This window comes from Octopus bimaculoides, chromosome 6 (genome assembly GCF_001194135.2).
Source record: "Octopus bimaculoides isolate UCB-OBI-ISO-001 chromosome 6, ASM119413v2, whole genome shotgun sequence".
NCBI classification, from domain to species: domain Eukaryota; kingdom Metazoa; phylum Mollusca; class Cephalopoda; order Octopoda; family Octopodidae; genus Octopus; species Octopus bimaculoides.
The window spans coordinates 30,871,094-30,891,175 of record NC_068986.1 but is presented as its reverse complement, the minus strand read 5'-3'; the positions used below and the strand labels follow the sequence as shown (position 1 = coordinate 30,891,175).

The 20,082-nt window shown below is 32.3% G+C and overlaps 1 protein-coding gene across 6 annotated transcripts in view; it reads right to left on the bottom strand.

Moving 5' to 3' along the window:
* The window catches only part of LOC106869356 (LIM and SH3 domain protein Lasp), a 153,910-nt gene that overhangs the window by 39,368 nt on the left and 94,460 nt on the right, over positions 1 to 20,082 (bottom strand). For all 6 annotated transcript variants that reach the window (XM_052968675.1, XM_052968670.1, XM_052968671.1 and 3 more), the window contains exons 4-7: positions 18,517 to 18,621; positions 2,112 to 2,216; positions 1,601 to 1,705; positions 574 to 678 (exon numbers count right to left, since the gene is read on the bottom strand). In XM_052968675.1, the coding sequence (XP_052824635.1) occupies positions 574 to 678; positions 1,601 to 1,705; positions 2,112 to 2,216; positions 18,517 to 18,621 (420 nt within the window). The remainder of the gene's footprint in view (positions 1 to 573; positions 679 to 1,600; positions 1,706 to 2,111; positions 2,217 to 18,516; positions 18,622 to 20,082) is intronic.

The window sequence follows — 20,082 nt, the reverse complement described above, 5'->3', positions numbered from 1 at the left end:
TTTTTTTTTTTCCAACAAGTGAGAAAAATTTTCAGATTTTACACTATTAAAAATAAATGAACACTGATGACTAGCTATTTTTCAAAAATATTAGTTAATTTAGAGTAGAAAACAGAAACAGGCACACTTATGATTTTTAAAAAAACTGGGGTCAGAAAACAAACACTATTTTTAAGAGTAAAATATTTTTGAAATGAAGTGTTACAAAAAAAAAAAAATATTGAAAATGGTTTTTCTAAAATTTCCATTGTGTCTTGATAGAACCTTATATTCTTAAAATTGACTCTACATCACCTAACATCACATGAGGAATATAAATCTTTGTTACTAATGGAGCCAAACTCAAGAATATTATCCAAATATTAAAAGTTGAAACTAAATATGCTACAATCATGTCAAATATATAATGCTCTTATTAATTTCACAATAAAAAAAATATCACCCCAAAAAAAAAAAAAAAAAAGGGATTAATATTTTCATTATTTGTTGTGCAGCAGAATCAATGGATTTCAGAAAACTAGTCAACACCAAATGGCAACAAACAACCCTTCCATGCATCACAACTAAATATACCAGACTGATATTTTTGGTGTTTTCCAAATGTTGTTTTATATCCATAGGTTCTGCAACCATTGTATAGCAACCTTTCTGTTTCTCAAAATCACTGTGGTAGTTTACCTATCAATGGATCAAAAGAATTTTTTATTTCTTATACTTACAAATATGATCAATATAGTGATATAGTGAGTTGTCAAACAAATTATTTCTCCACTGAACTTTTGGTTTATGTACCACATTAGATACAAAATGCATTAGAGCATAAGCTTTTAGTGAGCTATGTCAAGTTTTGATTCTCAGTTGGAACCATTAAATGACATGCCCTTGATGTGGTGGATCAATTCTTGAAGAATGTTCTAATGGATTGGAGGAGCCCTTTTAGTATATTATAATCAAACAGATTTCATTCCCCCACAATTAAAATTGTTATCTACATGTATAAGAAATATAATTTATATTCCTCATGTCAGAAAAATTTGAGCGTGGAACCTGTTCCAGATCTTAAACACGAGTAGTCAAGCACCATAAACATCTTGGTACTGATTACTCTAACACTAAAGTCATGGTTTCCAGAATACCTGGAGATTTCATTTGCCCCCACCTAAGACAAACTGATAGAAATAAAGATTTTTAAACAGTAGACAGTGAGCTCACAATCTTTTGAGTTAAAACTTAAAATTTAGTCAACGTTCCAGCCCCCACCCCATTCACATCAAAGATGCTTTACAGGAATATGTCTTGCTCCAATATTTTTGTAAGTCTATACAAAAAAAAAAAGTTTATTACAATACTATAACACTATCCTTTGCAACTATAATTATGAATCTACAAATGTAACTTATTTTCCCTGAGTTACATTAAGGTCTTAATATAAATAAAAAAAAAATTTAATGCAGACCATTACTTCAATAATGCCTAAATTTAGAGAAAATCTTATCTTGAAAATATATTGATAATAACTCCCATGTCATAATAGGAAAACAAAAATAGAGTAGGCACACATGGGATAATTATCTTAATCATGCATCATAACTTAATATACCAGACTGATGTTTTTTGTGTTTTCCAAGTGTCGCTTTACATCCATAGGTTCTGCAACAGCAGTATAGGAACCCTTCTGTTTCTCAAAATCACTGTGGTAGTTTACCTGTTAATGGATCAAGGAGGACTTAATAATTTTGTTTTTTCTCTACCACTATTATAGTGAATATATATTTATGTATGTATGTATATGTGTGAGTATGTGTAATATATGGAAGCTTATTGACTAAAAATACAGATTACTGATTATTTGAAGAAAAAAAAAACTTTTAAATAGTTAAATAGAAATTGCAATCGATATTAAAATGTCAATTATAAAAACTAAATCTTAATAAAATCTCTGCACATAATTCAAAAGCTTTCATGACTTCACAATTATTCATATATCCAATTGCAGCTATACTTTACAAAGTTTTTTTCAAAATTAACAAAATAAATGTTAAAATTATCTTTCTTACAATATATTTAAAAAAAAAAAAAAAAAAAAGGGTATCAATTTTCACAATTTATACCAAACTCATGTTCTTTGTGTTTTCCAAATGTTGTTTCAATTCAATAGGTTCAGCTACAGCAGTGTAAGTACCCTTTTGTTTTTCAAAGTCACTGTGGTAGTTGACCTAATCAAGTACAAATATAAGCAGCTGTACAAAAACCAAAACGGAAAAAAAGTACCACATACCATAATATTTGGTAGTAAAGATGAAAGTGTAAAACTTTAATAAGTTCAAATATAGTAAACCTATAAATTCACCAAAAATAATTAATTGCGAATATAGCAGCTTAAAATAAAACAAGAAAGCCAAAAGAATTATATTTTTTCAAAAAAAAAAAAAAAAAAAGCTATTTTATATTTTTGAAGTTAAATATATGTATACAAGGTAAAATTAGGCTAGAACGGCCCCAGATGTAAAGAAAATTTTCGAAATATTTTAATTACAAATATTAATACAAAACAATTTTTTCACTCAAAACATAAACACTATCTTAATATTATGATGTGAGGTATACATCACTACATCATAATAATTTGATAAGTAAATTATTTGAAAATTTACTTATCAAATAATTTAAATTTAAAACAAACATTTGTTATCATTTCTTTCTCGCCTTTTTTTTTTTACATATAATCTCATATGAAACAAGAATGGAAACATAACAGGTTCATTTTTCTTAATTTTTGCAGTATGTGCAAGCATTTACAGGTAAAGAAATTTTAAATTAAGGAAATACTTTTGGAACAAAACTAAAAGAGTAATTGATTAGTTATAAACAATTGCAATGTTAAGTAAGTAAATGGTTATTGAAAACAGAAAAATCAAAACAAAGACTGATTCAAAAATTACTATTTTTAAATCTCACAATGAGATATATTTCGAATGGGAATTTGGCACCACCACTTCTAGCTGAACAATTATTCTGTGCTGATGAAGGCAAATAATCTGGAAATCGCGATACACAGATATTGTTTGGAGCTGAGTGGGAGTGCTAGATTTCCTTGTTCAAAAACACAAGGACACAGATCGTGTCATATAGCCAGCTGGAGATGATGTCTCCTGGGGCTCAATTACAGCAACATTCATCCTAAACCAGGACTGCCATGTTATGTTGGCAAACAATCTTTACTACAAAGACTGATTCATCAGAAGACCTATTTATACTAATAATAAAACAGTAGAATCTAAAGAAACTAGTGTTGGACGGCAGCATTAGCATAATCTTATAACTATTTTAGATGTCATAAGCAAACCAAAAATTAAGTTCAACTTGTGTCCTTTAGACAGTTATTTTAATGTTTTGTTTTGTAGAATGCTTAATTAGCTAAGAAAACTATTAACACAAATTATAGTAGAAAACATTTTCCCAAGGTGTTATACAGTGGGACTGAACCTGGAACTATGGTTGGGAAGCAAACTTCTTACCACAAAGCCATGCCTGCACTCACACACACACGTCTTGAAATTTAGCAAAACAGCTCCATTTTGCTTTAGAGTGGAAGCATCTGTAGGTTTCATCCCAAATGGTATGAAATGAAGACCAATAGCATCCATATACTCTCAATTCATTTATTTATTTATTTATTGAAGTATTTAAATGTCATCAACAAGAGAAATAAGAATCTCGGGATTTATGACATTCGGCAATAAAACAACAATACCTAAAATACTAAAACTTTAGAGTAAACACACTATTATCAGCTTAAGACCTCCTAAGAAAATATATTTTCCACATTGGTCATACTAAGAATAAGACATGCTATATATCAAGAAAACACACCAGACGACAAGAGCAATAACATGCCGTACTGTAATAAAATAGTAACATGCCTTATCAACTATTCCAACTGTTTAACTAATAATGTATGGTGTTTTATTTCTCTCCAGGCAATTCACTATAAATTTTAGTCAAGCTAACATTAATGAATCATAAAATGGTCTTCTGTCTATAAATTGTATACTTAATATAACCAATATATTTCTTTTATTAATGACACTAGCCTAATAAATCCATCATGAAATATAGTATCAGAAGTTACACCAGCCGTTTTATCAATCAAATACCTCTGTGCAATAGTTACTGTCAAGCATGTGCTTTAAACAAAAAAAAAAACAACCACTATCTCATTCTAGGTTGAAGGGAAGTGAATGAATTCAACAAATTCAGTGTAAAACACATAATAAATGAAGATAAACTGTTACAGTAACAACATTGTTTATTGTAAGCCAATTTAAAATCCAAGAAGTTAGAAATATCTTGCAGCAGTAGGTGTGATTGTATACGTGACTGAAAGGAAAGAAGTGGTTAAAAGTGTAAAAGTATGTAGAGGTTTAAAGTTACTTTTCTAGTGTACTAATGTGAAAGGGAAAGGGTGTACACAGCTTTCATCCAATTCAAACATTTGACCCTTCTTTATACAACTTATACCATCTACATACATCACATAGCATAGCAGTAACTTCTTTCCTGCACATGACATTTGAGTCCTCTTATACCAGCTTATTTACAGAGCTCATTTGTACTTCATCATTTAAACACGCTAACATTATATAATAATAATAATAATAATAAAAGTAACATGATCTATCCACAAAACCATAGAGAAGCTATCATTATTTTGCTTCAAATTAGATTAGGTACAGAAAGTAGCAACATTAAATCTTAGTTAAAATTATATTTTAACTTGAATTTTTAGATGCTACTAAGACAGACAAGAATGCTACAAAAATGCCACAACTATTAGCCTCTAGTGAAGCCAACAACATCAATCAATCATTTAGATTGAATTCTGGTTAGGAAAAGTCAAAAAAATTGGATCTCTTTGTTACACTATTGTGAGGTAAATATTGATTGAATAAGTTCTGTTGAAATCATTGTATAATATTATGGATTGTATTCAGTCATAATGTAATCTTATCCCTGAAACAAGGGTATCTTTAAATTGGTTATTTATTTATCCGATTTCAACAACCATTAAACCATTAAAAGAAAAATGAACATAAAATGAAACAAGGCAATGAAAAAAATAAAATTCAATTCTTCTAAAATTGAATACTACCACTTAAAAGCCCTTTCAATTATTGTTTCTATTTCTAAAACATGGAATACATATAAACAATACAGTGTGTGTGGATACACACACACCATTTATTTTATGACCTTTTTCTAGGGTCATCACAGTCTAAGTGAATGTCTATTTGGAGTTACTGCCCACCTAGATGGATCAGAGGGCCACATTTTATTTATACAGTCCATTGGATACCCTTCCTAATGCCAACTACTTTACAGAATGTACTGAGTTTATTTTATAATAGCTCTAACACTAGAGCCTTCTCACTTCTAATTGCCTTCATCTGTTCAAGGCAAACATTACCAAGTGGATGGCTGAAGAGATAGTATGAGTATGATAAAGGAAATAGAGTGACAGAAGTAAGAGGGAGTAATGGAAAAGATACATTGATAGGCAGTTACATGTTAATCATGAGCAATGTAATAGGGGAAGAGGAAGTGATAAGAAGGAAACAAGGTTATGAAAGGGAGGGAATAATGGTAATGAGGGAAAGGGATTATAAACTAAAACCATATCGGTTGCTACTTAGATACTTGAGTTCCATGTATAACACTTATCAAACTCTGAGTACCTGAGTAAATGTAGCAATGCTTTCAGATTCAAAGCTATACAATACACTCTAATGAGTATTCATTTTATTTGATTTGAATGAATGAATGAATGAATTAAAGAGAGAGTAATTCAATCTTATATTTGAAAGTTAAGAGATTTGATGAAAGTAGAAACTGATGTACTTCAGTTGGTGGCGGGGAGTAGAGTGGAGTAAAATATCAGAAAACAGATCATGTGTTCAATGATATGCTATGTATTATTAACAATGAAATGGGACGAAGGAAAGAAAAACATATATGGACATTCAATAATTACCCAATATAATCCTATCTGTATAAGAAATATTTACACAGAAAAGAGCTTTAAAGAAATGAAATCACCCTTATGGTAAGTAGATATTTTTCTTTAAAATAGCTTTTGTTTTAGACATTAATGAGTGACAATATAAAAGAGTTTGAAGGCAATGAGAGGTTGCTCTGTTGGAAAACTTCTCTGAAAAATCTGTTTTATTATATGTTAGTGAATCCTGGTGGCTAAAGAATACTGTTCAATAAATGACAAATAAAATCTAGATCAGATGTAAAGGTGAACTTGAAAGATAGGTTAAATGAATGTCAAGGAAATTTAGAATATTTTAATGAAGCAAATATAAACACAGTATAATCATTTGGAATTGAATAGTATTTGCTTGAACTATAGTAAAAATATCAAGAATAAAGTTTTAGATAAACGCTAATTCTAACAGTATGAAGCATAAAAAATATTAACCCTTTCATTACCTTATTTATTTTGAGATGCTTTGTGTTTCTTTCAATTCATTTTAAATACAACAAAAAATTTAGTAAAATAACTTAGTTATCATTAAGCTGGTGTTAGGAACATAAATTGTGACTGAGGTTTGGTAGAAGATTTTAATTGAAGTCGAAGTTATCAAGAAATATTTTCAACATATAAAGAAATAAAGAATTTATTAATCAAAAGTATCTGAATATACTGCAAGATTGTGTAATTAGCTAACAGAATACAACAAACAAAAAGCCTGTTGCAAACAATGAACAATATCTTCACCAAACAGTTTAAAACAAACATTTCAGAGACTTATATAGCTTTCTGATTTGTATACTCAAAACATAACCACTTAAATTATGTAGCACTAAATTTAAATATTAGCTTTGGCGAAGATAAATGTTTACCTTAAGTTCATAGGTCATTTATAAAGTGATATTTAGTTCAGATAAGATTGAAAATATAAATTTACAAATAATCAGATCAAAAGATTACAAACTGATCTTTGATCTTTGAACCACGAAGAAGTTAAAACATACACGTTTGAAAGCAAACATAAAGCAGGTTATGAGAGGTGTCTAACAAATCTTATTACTGAAATAATGACATAACCTTAAACTGAACATAGCAAATTATTCCATGGATAATTTATAGTCCAGGATCTTCACTATTATTTTTTTTTTCGTTCACTTCACCTAAATTAGCATCAACTGATCTGTATTATTGACACTTCCTTTTATATAAATACATGTCCACCTCCCACCACTCAGTAGTGAAAATGATAGTAGTGTATAGAATAATCTAAATTTGATAGTTAACTAAATACAGAACCAATTATTTCTTAATGGTGAAGCTTATGTAATGGTACAAAGTACATGTTTCACTCGTCATCATCACCATATACCATTCTCTTGGATTCTCAACCTCTTTCTTCCATTGTAATCTATTGGCAGTGAAACCTCTTGTATCTCTGGCAATGTTGCTGATCCACATCTTAATGTTGTTAATTCAGGTTGTCCTTTGTTTACTCTAGGTGTGGCTTCTTTCTACTCAGCCTTTAAGCACAGTATGTTCTGGTGCATCATTAGTTCTTGTGGGGTGCAGGCAGCAGAATTTCCATTGGATAATGGTTTCCAGAAATATTCATTTCATGCCAATCTTTTCTAGGACTAAATTGTCATATCTACTTCTAATGTACAATACTCTAAGAGCCCATCTGTCTCTCAAATGCCCTAAACTTCTTGTCAGCTACTATAAGGGTTCATGTTTCACAGCTATATAAAGACACAGGATGGACAAGACCCTTAAGAAGGTGCATTAGCATTTAAAGCTAACAAGTCTATCTTCCTCAGAGATTGGTAATGCTTGTACATGCCATTACTAGCCAGCCTTTGCCTTATTTCTTTGTTGCATTCATCTGCATCAGGACACATACAATCTCAATGCTTCTAGTATAGATGTCAGCTTGAATTGTAATTTTCTTTATCATCCCACTCTTTTATCAGCCAACTAAACTCAGCACAGGACTTCTGTAACTTGAAATAGGACTTGTAATTTTTGTGTAGCAGCTAGCAGATCTGTGTCAACTGCATGTCTCAAGTTACTGCTGTCTCTTCTATTTTAATATCAGTCTCATTATCATCTCAGGGTAGATGTTGAAAAGGTGTGGAGAGAGGATGCAGCATTGGCAAACTGCTTCCCCAGGTTGAAGAATTATACCAAAAAAATATTTCTTATAGGCTTCTTAATCTTTGATGATAAAACTATTACAGTACATGCATCTATAACACAAATATGCATGCGTGTACATGTGTGTATAAAAATCTAAGTTATCTGAAGAATACATGTATTACTCTTTCTTAACATAAGTTTGAGTTAGAAAATGTGAGAAAATGCAGGGTAGTGTTTAAAAATTTCTTCTTTCAGCTTCAACACTGCTCTTTCACATTAAAAAACGGACATGGTTTGAGTTAACCTGTGTGTCTGTAAAATCTATAATCTATTACACAAGGAACTAGCTTGAATTTATATTCAAAGCAGCGTCTGATCTAAGTATATAAACACTCTATATGACCATCAGTAACTCACAAAATATTTACCCATAACTGGTTTGGTGCAGACGTCAAAACTGCCAGACTTATAATGTGGACATTATGAACATTTACATGGCAAAAAAAATTTTTTACACATATAAAAAAAGCCACGGTTACCCAAAAAGCTACACATTGTAATCTACTTAAATACCAAACAGATATTTAGAGATGGTGGTCATAATTTCACTGATGACAATGATTGGACTGCTGGAGTTATACTGTGTTAGAGAGAGATATTGATTACAAGCAGTTTGGTTAAAACCAATTGCAACTAGCTGACAAAACATTGTTGTAGAGATGTTATAGAAATTTTGTTATTTTTATTAATGCCAAAAATCAATAAAAGATGATTTGGGAGGGGTAGGCATAGGGGGAAATGACAGAGAAGAGAATAATAATAATAATAATAACTGCTGGGATGAATTCATACATTACATATTTGGTTATTGAAGGAGATAGATAATTTTCAATGAGAGCAGCATTTTAGCAAAATTAACCATTCACAAATCAATAGAAACACTTTGATCTGGACAAATATATCAATTTTCTGGAAAAGGATAGTATTTCAATTGAGAAGATCAACTCCTGCCCAATATCTCTATTATTTGTATTCAGTTAAGAGAATTCAGAGTGATCACACAGACTTTCCATGGTTGACTTTAAATAATAGTAGTACAACAGTTATGAATCATTCCATCAAGAGAGGCTATATTACAGGCAAATACAGATTGTCTGACAATTCTAACAGTGCAGTTAAAAAACAGCAGTAAATAATTGTGCAAGAAGTAAAAAGGATATTGGAGAAAAACAGAAATTCTTGTGGAATCAGAAAAGCTTCGATACAAGTATTCTTTTACTTGTTTCAGTTTTTAAACTGCAATGATGTTGATACACTTGTGTAAAGAGACCAGAACTTATTTTATCAATTCCTATTTACCAAATGGCTAAGTTCACCTTAGCATCAAAGGGCATAACTGATGGATTAAATGCAACAAAGTACTTTTTTTTTATGCACCAATTTATTGGAAAATCCTCTGATGCACACATACATACAAACACACGCACACACCTACAAACTAATGTAGTACATATAAAAAATGATAGTGTTTGAGTATGGAATGAATTAAGCAAACACTTTGTGTGAAAGATTGAGAGAGAGTCAATAATAATGGTTTCTATAAACTGATATAGATAGAGCTATGCTGGTGGTAGAAGAGTAAATCAATACTGAAAGGGGAACATACCAGTTAATGTGTGGGTCAGTTTAATGACTTCAACTAATTACTCAATCACACATGCACTCTCTGTCTACCTTACTCTATCACACATCTACACTTTGTCCATGCACTCTATTTCTAAAATCCCTAGAAATGATAATGACCTTTTGTTTAGATCAGTTTGAGGAAAATGTAACAAGACACTGTACAGTTAAACTTTACCATGCTGAAAGCAATTTGATGTTGCCACATGAGTTTTCTTCCCTGCATCTGCAGGCACAATGTGTTGCATTGAGAGGGGAGAAAACTCATATGGCAACATGATTTGCCTTCAGCATGCTAAAGGTTAAGTGAATTAGAAAACAATCTGATCTATTTTTAGAATTGATGTTGTTAGAAAAATAATGCTTTTCACAAAGTTTTAAAACTAAGGAGATTGAGGTAAGTTTGTAGCAGTTATTTTGTTAAGTGTTGAAGATTTAACCCTTCTGAAACCAACCTGCCTAGAACACCACTGGTTCTGTAAGACAAACTTTCTGTTTAAAATTAACTTAAAACTTCCCATTAAAATTTCATGTTAATTTGTTTCAAACACCATCTTAATAATGAAGTTATTTCATTAAATTCTCCATTATTTTCAAAATTAATTGAAATACACAGAAATATGGTAACAAAAGTGTTAATGCTTCAAGTTAAACATTCATATTGTATTTTCTTTTGTAAAGATATGGCTAAGACTTGAATGTGCTTATAGTTGTTGTTGGTGGTGGCAATTAGAGATTTTGAAATATAGCATGGCATTTACAAAATAAATTTTAATGGTGAAAAGAAGTCAGCAGATATTGAGGTTACTAACAAATGCAGTTAAATATTGGGTCATCCCATAAATAATGCAGTTTTTTCAATTGCATGAATTAAAATTCAGAGAGAGACGGGATAAACTACCTGCATCAACTTGTTATAAAAACAAGCAGTAATTTTACCTTGTACTTATTTTCAGTGCAAGTTTTGAAGAGTGCAGTTTGATTTTAAAAGTTATTTTCTCAAAGCTATAATGGAAATGACAAAGGTGCATGTTCAGCATATTTTGCTTTATGAATTCAATAAAGGCAACAATGCAACAGTAAGTGTGAGGAATATTAATGCAATATACAGGGACTGGACAATAAGTGTAAGACAGTATCAACAGTGGTTTCAGAAATTCTGAGCCAGAAACTACAACCTAGAAGATAAGCGTTGTCCTGAAAGATCTGTAGAGCTTGATGAGGATGTCCTGCAAACCTTGGTATAACAAAATCCAATCATAACTGTTGAGAAACTAGCAGAGAAGCTTGGATTTGGTCATTCAACTATTCATCAACACTTGCGTGCCATTGGAAAAGTCAGCAAATTGGGTCAATGGGTTCCTCACAAACTTTCTGAGTCTAATCACACACAGAGAGTGAATGTGTGCTATTCTTTGCTGTCATGTCTCACGAATGAAGCTTTTTTTAACTGAATAGCAACTGGTGATGAGAAATGGGTTCTCTATAAAAAAAGTCAAGTGCCAAAGACAGTGGGTAGGGAAAGAAGAAACACCAGCACCCCAGGCTAAAGAAGGGCTTCACCCACATAAGGTGTTGTTATCTGTTTGGTGGGATATGAAAGGTTTAGTCCACTTTGAACTTTTAAGCACAAACCAATCAATAACAAAGGAGATCTACTGTGAGCAGCTTAAGCCAGTGCTAGAAAGAAAGAAAAAAAACGATCATATTTGGTTTCAAGACAAAAGGTGTTCTATCAGAATAATGCTCGGCCACATACAGTGTGGACGACATTCCAAAAGTTGGAGCACTTTGAAGAGGAAACAATGCCCCACCCACCATATTCACCAGACATTGCCCCATCTGATTATCATTGATTCCGCAGATGAGGTCAGAACAGTACTGGAGGAGTATTTTTCATCACGGACAAGGAAATTTTGGAAGAGGGTCCTTACAAGTCTACCAGACAGATGGAAAAATATTGTAGAAAATGAAAGAGGGTATATTTTAGATTAAAAAAGAACTGTGATTATCTTAATTTTGAAAAATAAAAGAAGTATGAAAAAAAAGGCATTATTTATGGGATGACCCAATATTTTATGACCTGGTTTTAAAAAAAAACAAGATTTTATTGTTTGTCAAGATTAAGTTCTAATAAACCACCATATTTCATAATTCAGAACTACCCAGGTCCCAAGTGTGTTGCATTAATGGACGTACTGAGTTCCCCCAAAACCAATTTAAATTCAAAATGCTAATTCTTCTAAGTTACACCTTATTATTTTTTTTCAGTTTATTTGTATCTCCATGGGATCACAATGCTCACAATATATACTCATTATGAGAATATATTATATTGCTCATAATTACACACTCTTTTACAGGTTTCAGCCACTCAGCGGTGACCATGCTGGAGCAGAGCCATGAATACAGCAGGCCTATTGCTTGCTGGACAACCAGGTTTCCAATTACACTACCTAGCACTTAAGTGACACTAAATCACGATGAACACTCAGCATTTAATTTTACTTAATGTTTTGTTATTAAGTTGTAAAATAACAGGAAATGCTCTTAGGAAAAATAGTTCAAAATTGGTAATTGCCAACAGTTCACTTAGCTTCATGTCACATGATTGCTGAACAAAAAGCTAATCATGCCCACAAGAAAGATCTTTAAAAAGTTGTTTAATCTGCTAATAATGGCAAAATCTGTTAATTATATTAATACTACAAATACTGGATGTCATATCTCTTGTCAATATATTTTACATAGTTGATGGTGGTAAGCTGGCAGAATCATTAGCCCTGCTGGACAAAATGCTTAGCAGCAGTTTTTCCAGTTGTATGTCCTGAGATAAAACGCTGCCATAGTTGACTTCACTTTTCATGCTTTCAGGATTGATAAAATAATACCAGTTAAGCACTGATGTTGATGTTATCTACTAGTTTCCTACCCACAAATTTCAGGCATTGTGCCTATAATTGAAAGAATTATACTTTACAGACTCAGTTTCCAAACACAACATTACAAGTTATGCAGAGTTTACTATATTGCCTTGGTTCTCATTACTTCCATTAATAACAATCTGATAAAATGATAATGTTGTTGGTGAAATGGTTAAGGAAAACTAAATAACCACCAAGTAAACTTAACTCAATGCAAAATAATGAAGAGATCACCTAGTTTTACTTCTATATAAGAAATAGCAAAAAACGTGAACATGACCCAATTGAAGTTTCAAATTGAAAGCTTGTGTATTTTAGAAAAAAAGAAAACATTGTTTCACAAGGTTTCAGACAGCATACATGTACTGAAACTGCTTAATTAGCAGGAAGGGTTGAAACAATACCAGTTATCTAGTTGAAATAGTTTTACATAAGGCATATGTAAATGAAACCAGTTACAAAATCCTGCAGAACAAAAGTTACTAATGAGTTCGCAATGACATCTAATAAGGTCAACAAAAATCTGGCAGCTATTTCCTCTTGACATAATGTGAAAGTCTGTCACTGTCTCCACCTGCCTACCCATCCCTTCAAATAGGCAAAAGCATTTGTGAGCTTGTGTGTATGAGAAAAGAGAAAAAAGAATGGAGAATATAATTCTGGCTACTTCAAGAAAAGTAAAGAACCCTAACTATAATACATTTTGAGTTCTTTACCCACAAGAAATAGAAATTTTTACAACTGATTTCTCAAACAAACACACAGAAATGGCTATGTACATATAACTTGATGTGTGTGCATGGGGGGGGGGGGAGACAACTACGAAGCTAAAAGACCTATTTATTAAATAGAATTAAAAAAAAAAACAGCAAGCAATCTGAATTCAGATATCTCCTGTATTTGTGTTGTTGAAAATCTTAATACAATATGGAATTCTATAACTTGTTTCCCCACTGATTTCATTTTGCAAGTCAACTGGAAAATAGGTTTTGTATTATGGAATTCAGCATCATGGCAAGATTTTCAGAAACAATGCTTCCATAATATGAGTATTCCTATATTGTAACTTTGACTTTTGTTTAACCCTGTAACATTTAAACTGACCATAACCAACCAAAATATTCAATTATACTCCCCTCCACACCTATGCTAAAATGGAAAGACAGACATTAAGAGAGAGAGAGAGAGAGAGAGAGAGAGAGAGAGAGAGAGAGAGAGAGAGATAAAGAGAGAGAGAGAGAGAGAGAGAGTGATTGTGTGTGTGTGTGCATGTGTGTGTGTGTTGAAGGAAGTAAATTTTAGAAAATCTGATGCAGATCCAAAAGGAACACAAATAGAGTAATTCAGAACTAAGTTAGATAAATATGGAATTGGAAAACAAAACATACAAACACTCTAAAATAGACTGTTTGTACATATTGTACCAATTACAACAAATGAAACCTAGAGAGTTCTAGATTTTTTAACCACTGTCATCATTAAGCTAACATCTGTTTCCCAAATGAAATCATTCATTCATTTGAGGAAATGAATGAGGAAGCCAAACCCCCTTCAAATCATACTCCGCGGTCTTGGGAAAAGAAGGAACACACTGCATTAAAATCAGTCTTATAGGTCCCTAAATGTGGAGGCGCAATGGTCCAGTGGTTAGGGCAGCAGACTCGCGGTCATAAGATCGTGGTTTCGATTCCCAGACCGGGCGCTGTGAGTGTTTATTGAGCGAAAACACCTAAAGCTCCACAAGGCTCCGGCAGGGGATGTTGGCGAACCCTGCTGTACTCTTTCACAACTGTCTCTCACTCTTACTTCCTGTTTCTGTTGTGCCTGTAATTCAAAGGGTCAGCTTTGTCACTCTGTGTCACACGGTATATCCCTGAGAACTACGTTAAGGGTACACGTGTCTGTGGAGTGCTCAGCCACTTGCACGTTAATTTCACGAGCAGGCTGTTCCGTTGATCAGATCAACTGGAACCCTCGACGTCGTAAGCAACGGAGTGCATGGTCACTCAACCTGCTTGAAACAACAGCCAAAATCTGTGAAGCTTCAGCCTATCATCTTAAAAAGGAAACATTTGATGATATAGTCTGAGGTACACTCAGACTATATTATCTTGAAGAGAGAAAAAAAAAAAAAAAGACAAGCTGGTTATAGCTGGAATGCCTTTGATGATAGGCTTACTTGATCAGCACTGATCTTGGGCTAACCAACAACAACAACATTGTCAGAGATGAAGGGATAATTCAATTCAGAACAGAAGTATTTATCTCAATATCACAAAGCCTACAATCTAACATTCCATCAACGTTGCCAACCCACTGAGCAAAGTAAACATTAAAAAAATTAGTGGGAGAGTCTCCTCCTCCTCCCATCAAAATGCAGACACCAATGGGTAATTGCATTTAAAAATAAAATTCAGAAGCTAAAAAAGTTATAAAATATAACAATATAAAAGCAAAAGGTAAACAAGTACTAAATAAAGGAGAGAGAAGATATCTTCAATTGGTAAGCAAGACTGTTTAAATCTAGTTCAAATGTGGTGCAAAGCTTTCCATAGAATATTGCTGATAAGACATTTCTGATGAGATATTGTTGGCATTTACAGATCCTTGGAATCTTTCCATGTATTTCCTGATGAGGATAAATTTGTCAGTTCTCTTCCTGATACAATTCAGGTAGCTATGTTTCATTATCATCAATATCATCATTCCTATGCAATATATGCATATGTCTGTCTGATATTGATAGAATTTCACAAAGTATTAGAAGGAATATAGGACAAGTCAATATTTATATACTATTTGTGCAAAGATAGAAAAGTAAGACACAGAAATCTAAAATGAGAGATGATTCGAGCCCTTTTTTAACAGAATTAGTTAAGGAGATAACTGGATGATTTTTACAATTCAACAGTATTAATAGAATAAAAAAAAGATAAAACAGAATAATAAAAGAATGTTATGTTCATAATAAAGCTGTTGAAGTTTTTGGTAGAATTGACTTCAATAAACAAGGAAAGCTCTTACAAGATTTCACATAAGAATATATTTTTGTCACAGATATAAGTTTGGGCAAGATCAAGAGTTTGGGGTAAAAATGGGCAAAAGCTTTAATAATACATTACTGTTAAGTATATAATTCTTTATTTTTTAATAATTTTTTTTTACTGATTTAGCTAAAATATTTTTCGTAATTTCACACATTTTCTTAAGAAAAAGGAGAAGAAGAAAAAAACAGACATTAACACTACATTAGGCATTAAATGACAGTTAATAACTAATTCTATGTTTTCTTTCCACATGAAAGTTTTCCTGCATTGCTTCAAAGAACTGATAAAATATATTTTACAGACCTACTCAACTTACTTTAACAAAGGTGAAGTTAAAAATCAGTATATTAAGAAAAAAAGCTATTCTTTACAAAAACTATATTCTTTTACATACCACATTTTTTATATTTATTAATATTTTTTTATATATATTTTTTTCGTGTTGGCATTGGTTGGAATGTTTATATTAAATTTGCAAGTGCAGAAATTCACACAAAAACCAAACCTTTAAGTGATGTAATTCCACACTATATTGTAGCATTCCATATTGTTAGTTATCAACATTCCAAATATACTTTAACAAAATACACTATTGCAGTCACACCTACTGTGAAATGCTTTAAACAACTATCATCATAATATTTTACCTTTAAAATTAACCAAGAATTATACAAAACTTTTTTTTTTAATTTATTAGTGTGAGGTGGTGTGGCAGTGATCATAACCAGGGTAACTAGGTTGGGTATATGGATAGAATATGTGAATGGAAAAGGGGTTCCAGAGGGGTAGAGAGTAATACTAAAGAACTGGAAAAATGTTTAGTAACAGGGTCTAGGAGGCAAGAAACGGTGTGGGTCACAGAAAGAACAGAAGCTTGTGCACTGAATATGTTTGGGGTGAATTTGATATACAATCAACATGTTCAACAGAATGGAAACCATAGTAAAGGAAATATTAAGAAACAAGAGAAAAAACACAACTCAGAGTTGGACCAATAGCCCCATACTAACCAAAGCCTTGAAGTGAAATGTGTGTGGACATAATGGTGGGATTAAGAAGTTCACTTGCAACTATGTAGTTTTGGGCAAACTTTGTGAATGAAATTTGCTACATGGAAACTGTGTGAAATCCTGATGGAGAAACCATTCCTGTTGAGTGATAAACTTAATTTGTCACCCAGTTTAATATCACTTCTTGGCTCCCTTTAGCATACATTCTTGGCAAGTGTTGAGTCCAGGTCTCCAATCAAGGATAACTTCCTCCTACCAGTCATGGGTGCTGACTTTTTCTCTTGACTAAACTCCACCCCCACCGCAAAAAAAAGTATTAAGCTTACTAGCCTTGTTTCTTTATATCTGATGTTTTGTGCATGTGTGTGTGTGTCCGTGTCCATTCCACCTATTACAATGTCTGAATAATATATGAATGAAGGGCATATTTTTAAAACTTTACTTTGTAAAGTCATAGAAACTTTTTTGGGTTTTTTAGCCAGAAGAGAAGGCCATACAGTCTCCAAGACTGGTGGAGAGAAGGCATCTTCAAATCAAAGACCTAGCTTGAACCTTTGCAACAGAATAGACTCTGCTAAAGCCAAGGTTCCAGGTGGTGGTGTTAAACTGGAAATGGGTTAAGTCTACTACCTAAGTAGACCATGGCGGGATTTGAACTCAGAATGCAAAAAGCCAGAACAAATATGGCAAGGCATCTTGTTCCACCACTTCGCCATCTTGAATTGGTACTCCAAAAGGATTAAAGAAAAGTTGACCTCAGCAGGATTTGAACTAAGAGCCTACAGAGTCAGAACAAATACCACAAGGTAGGTTTATCCAACACTCAAATGACTGCCAATTTACAGCCTATGCTGATTCACCACCTCAAATATGAAAGACAAGGAGAAATATTCTCATAAAGGTAATTAGAGATTGTTACTAGGTGTCTCAGAATCTAATGTTTGAGGCACTAGTAACCTCTGTATTCAATATGATCAGATATACAGTGTGTGGAGTTTTGAATAAAACTAAATTGTTCTATCACCAGTTGTGAGATGTTTTGGAGATGATTGTTCATGAAAGGTCCATCAAAAACGTCTGAATAAAGCCTATGTATACAAAGTGAGAATGAAGTGGATGCTGATGTCAGCAACTTGAAGAGTAAATTTAGTTTTGGAAGTTTTCAGCAAGAAGATAGCTGTTGTTTCCATTGGTAAGCAAATTTGTCAACTTAGGACAATCAAAAAGGTCTGTTGATGTTAAAGGCAACCACTTCAATGTCAAATTTCCGAAGTAGAGACTGTACAAATGTATGATATAAGACATTAGGTTATACAGTCATTTGTTGAAAATCAATTTACATTTCGAAGAGGTCTGTTTGATAATTTGTTTTCTCATTCATTAATTGTATTTTTCAGTGTATGGTGTGTGTGAGGGAGAGACTGAACAAACATGAGAAAGAGAGAGAGAGAGAGAGAGAGAGAAAGAGAGACAGACAGAGAGAGAGAGAGAGAGAGAGAGAGAGAAAGAGAGAGAGAAAGAGAGAGAGAGAGAAAGCGAGAGAGAGCATTATTTTGTGCATGTAAACAGTATGCACACTTTGGTAAAACTGAACTGGTCTGTTCCCATGGTAAGTAAACTCTAAACCATGCAAAACAATAACTTGGGGCATCAAGAACAGATAGGTAGGCATCTCATACCAAACTTGCATTCTTTGAAGCCATCAAACACCGTTGCATATCAGGGTTGTCTGCTACAACTGTGTACTTGTCCTTGTTTTTCTCAAAGTCCATGTGGTATTGTACCTGGAAGCCAGGTGTAATGACCATAAAACATCAATAAGGCAAGTACTTGTATATTTTAAGAAGTATTCAAGCCATGAAGAACCTCAATGCAGAAAAATTATTCTAAAGTAACGAGGGGAGAGTCCTTGGAGAGAGGGGGGGGGGAGATTTAACCGCACCACCCCACTCCAGACAATCTCTTATCTATGATACAAAACTTATTTTATATTTTAAAGTTTTCTTTGTCTTTAAATTAAAACATTCCTTTGTGATTTTATGTCAGAATTTTAAGTTATGCTTCAAACACAAGCTTAACACTGGAGAAGTTAGTTATTTTATTATAGCCATCCAAAATTTTTTATTATATTCAAAATTGAAACATGTAGACAGTATATTCAGTTAGAAATATGGTTTACAAAAAGGTTAATCTAATGATTTAATTGTTAAATCAAATATAGGAAGAAAAATAAATATTTTACTGAATTAGCAATTAGCTATAATTTGTAGAATATTGCTATCATACTATTAAGGTTTAAGTTAGTATACAGTTAAATTCATTAAAAAATGTTTGTGTGAAGTAGTTCTTAAACATCAGTTCTTAGCTTAGAGGAAGAACAAGATCAAACTATATGAAACATTATCAATATAAATCTATTATTCATATGTTGATTTCTTTTAAGACATAAATACCAAAATATAGGACATTGGATTAAATATCATAGACCTAGTTAGCCAGAAAATAGCATGAGCCTTATCAATGAGACAAATTCAAGATCACAATCTACTAGCTAACTAAATATCAAGGTCAGGTGTCAATTTGATATTCTATTAGCTGGATAATCAATAGTTTTATTGTCACAAACTGAAGTAACACTAGTAGCTAATTTGTCGAAGCCAACTTAGTCTAATGCCATTATCTGCTTTGGTTCAATGTGTACTGAGAATAAATATAATCAAAAATAAAATAAAATAAAACAAATAAAAAGGCTGAACAGTAAGCAGCTACAATACAGCTACAATAAAATAAGTATAAATTATTAAGCTATCGAAATAATTCCCTCAATGCCAAAGGATAAAAATAAATCTGGAAAAAAAAATTACTATCTTTATACAAATGAGAAATAAAGTGTAATACAATAGCAATACAAAAGAGGGAAAGATAACTCTAGGGAGCATTTTACACACTGAATACAGAAGGATTTCCCACTGCTATTTTAAAATAGCTGGTTGGAAAATTTCAATTAACTGATATTATCCAAGTAATTTGGACACTAAAATCAATAAGGTAGATAACTCCAATAAGATCAGTTGATTGAAATTTTTGGACAATGAACACAATATACAAGTGAGTGGATCTTTAGCACACCTTCTATAGGAAAAAGTAAATAAAGTCAATAAATAAACAAACATAAAAAATAATATTAAATAATGAATTTGTAAGGGAGAGGAAATCAGAAGCTGAAGCATTCAACCCCCCCCCCC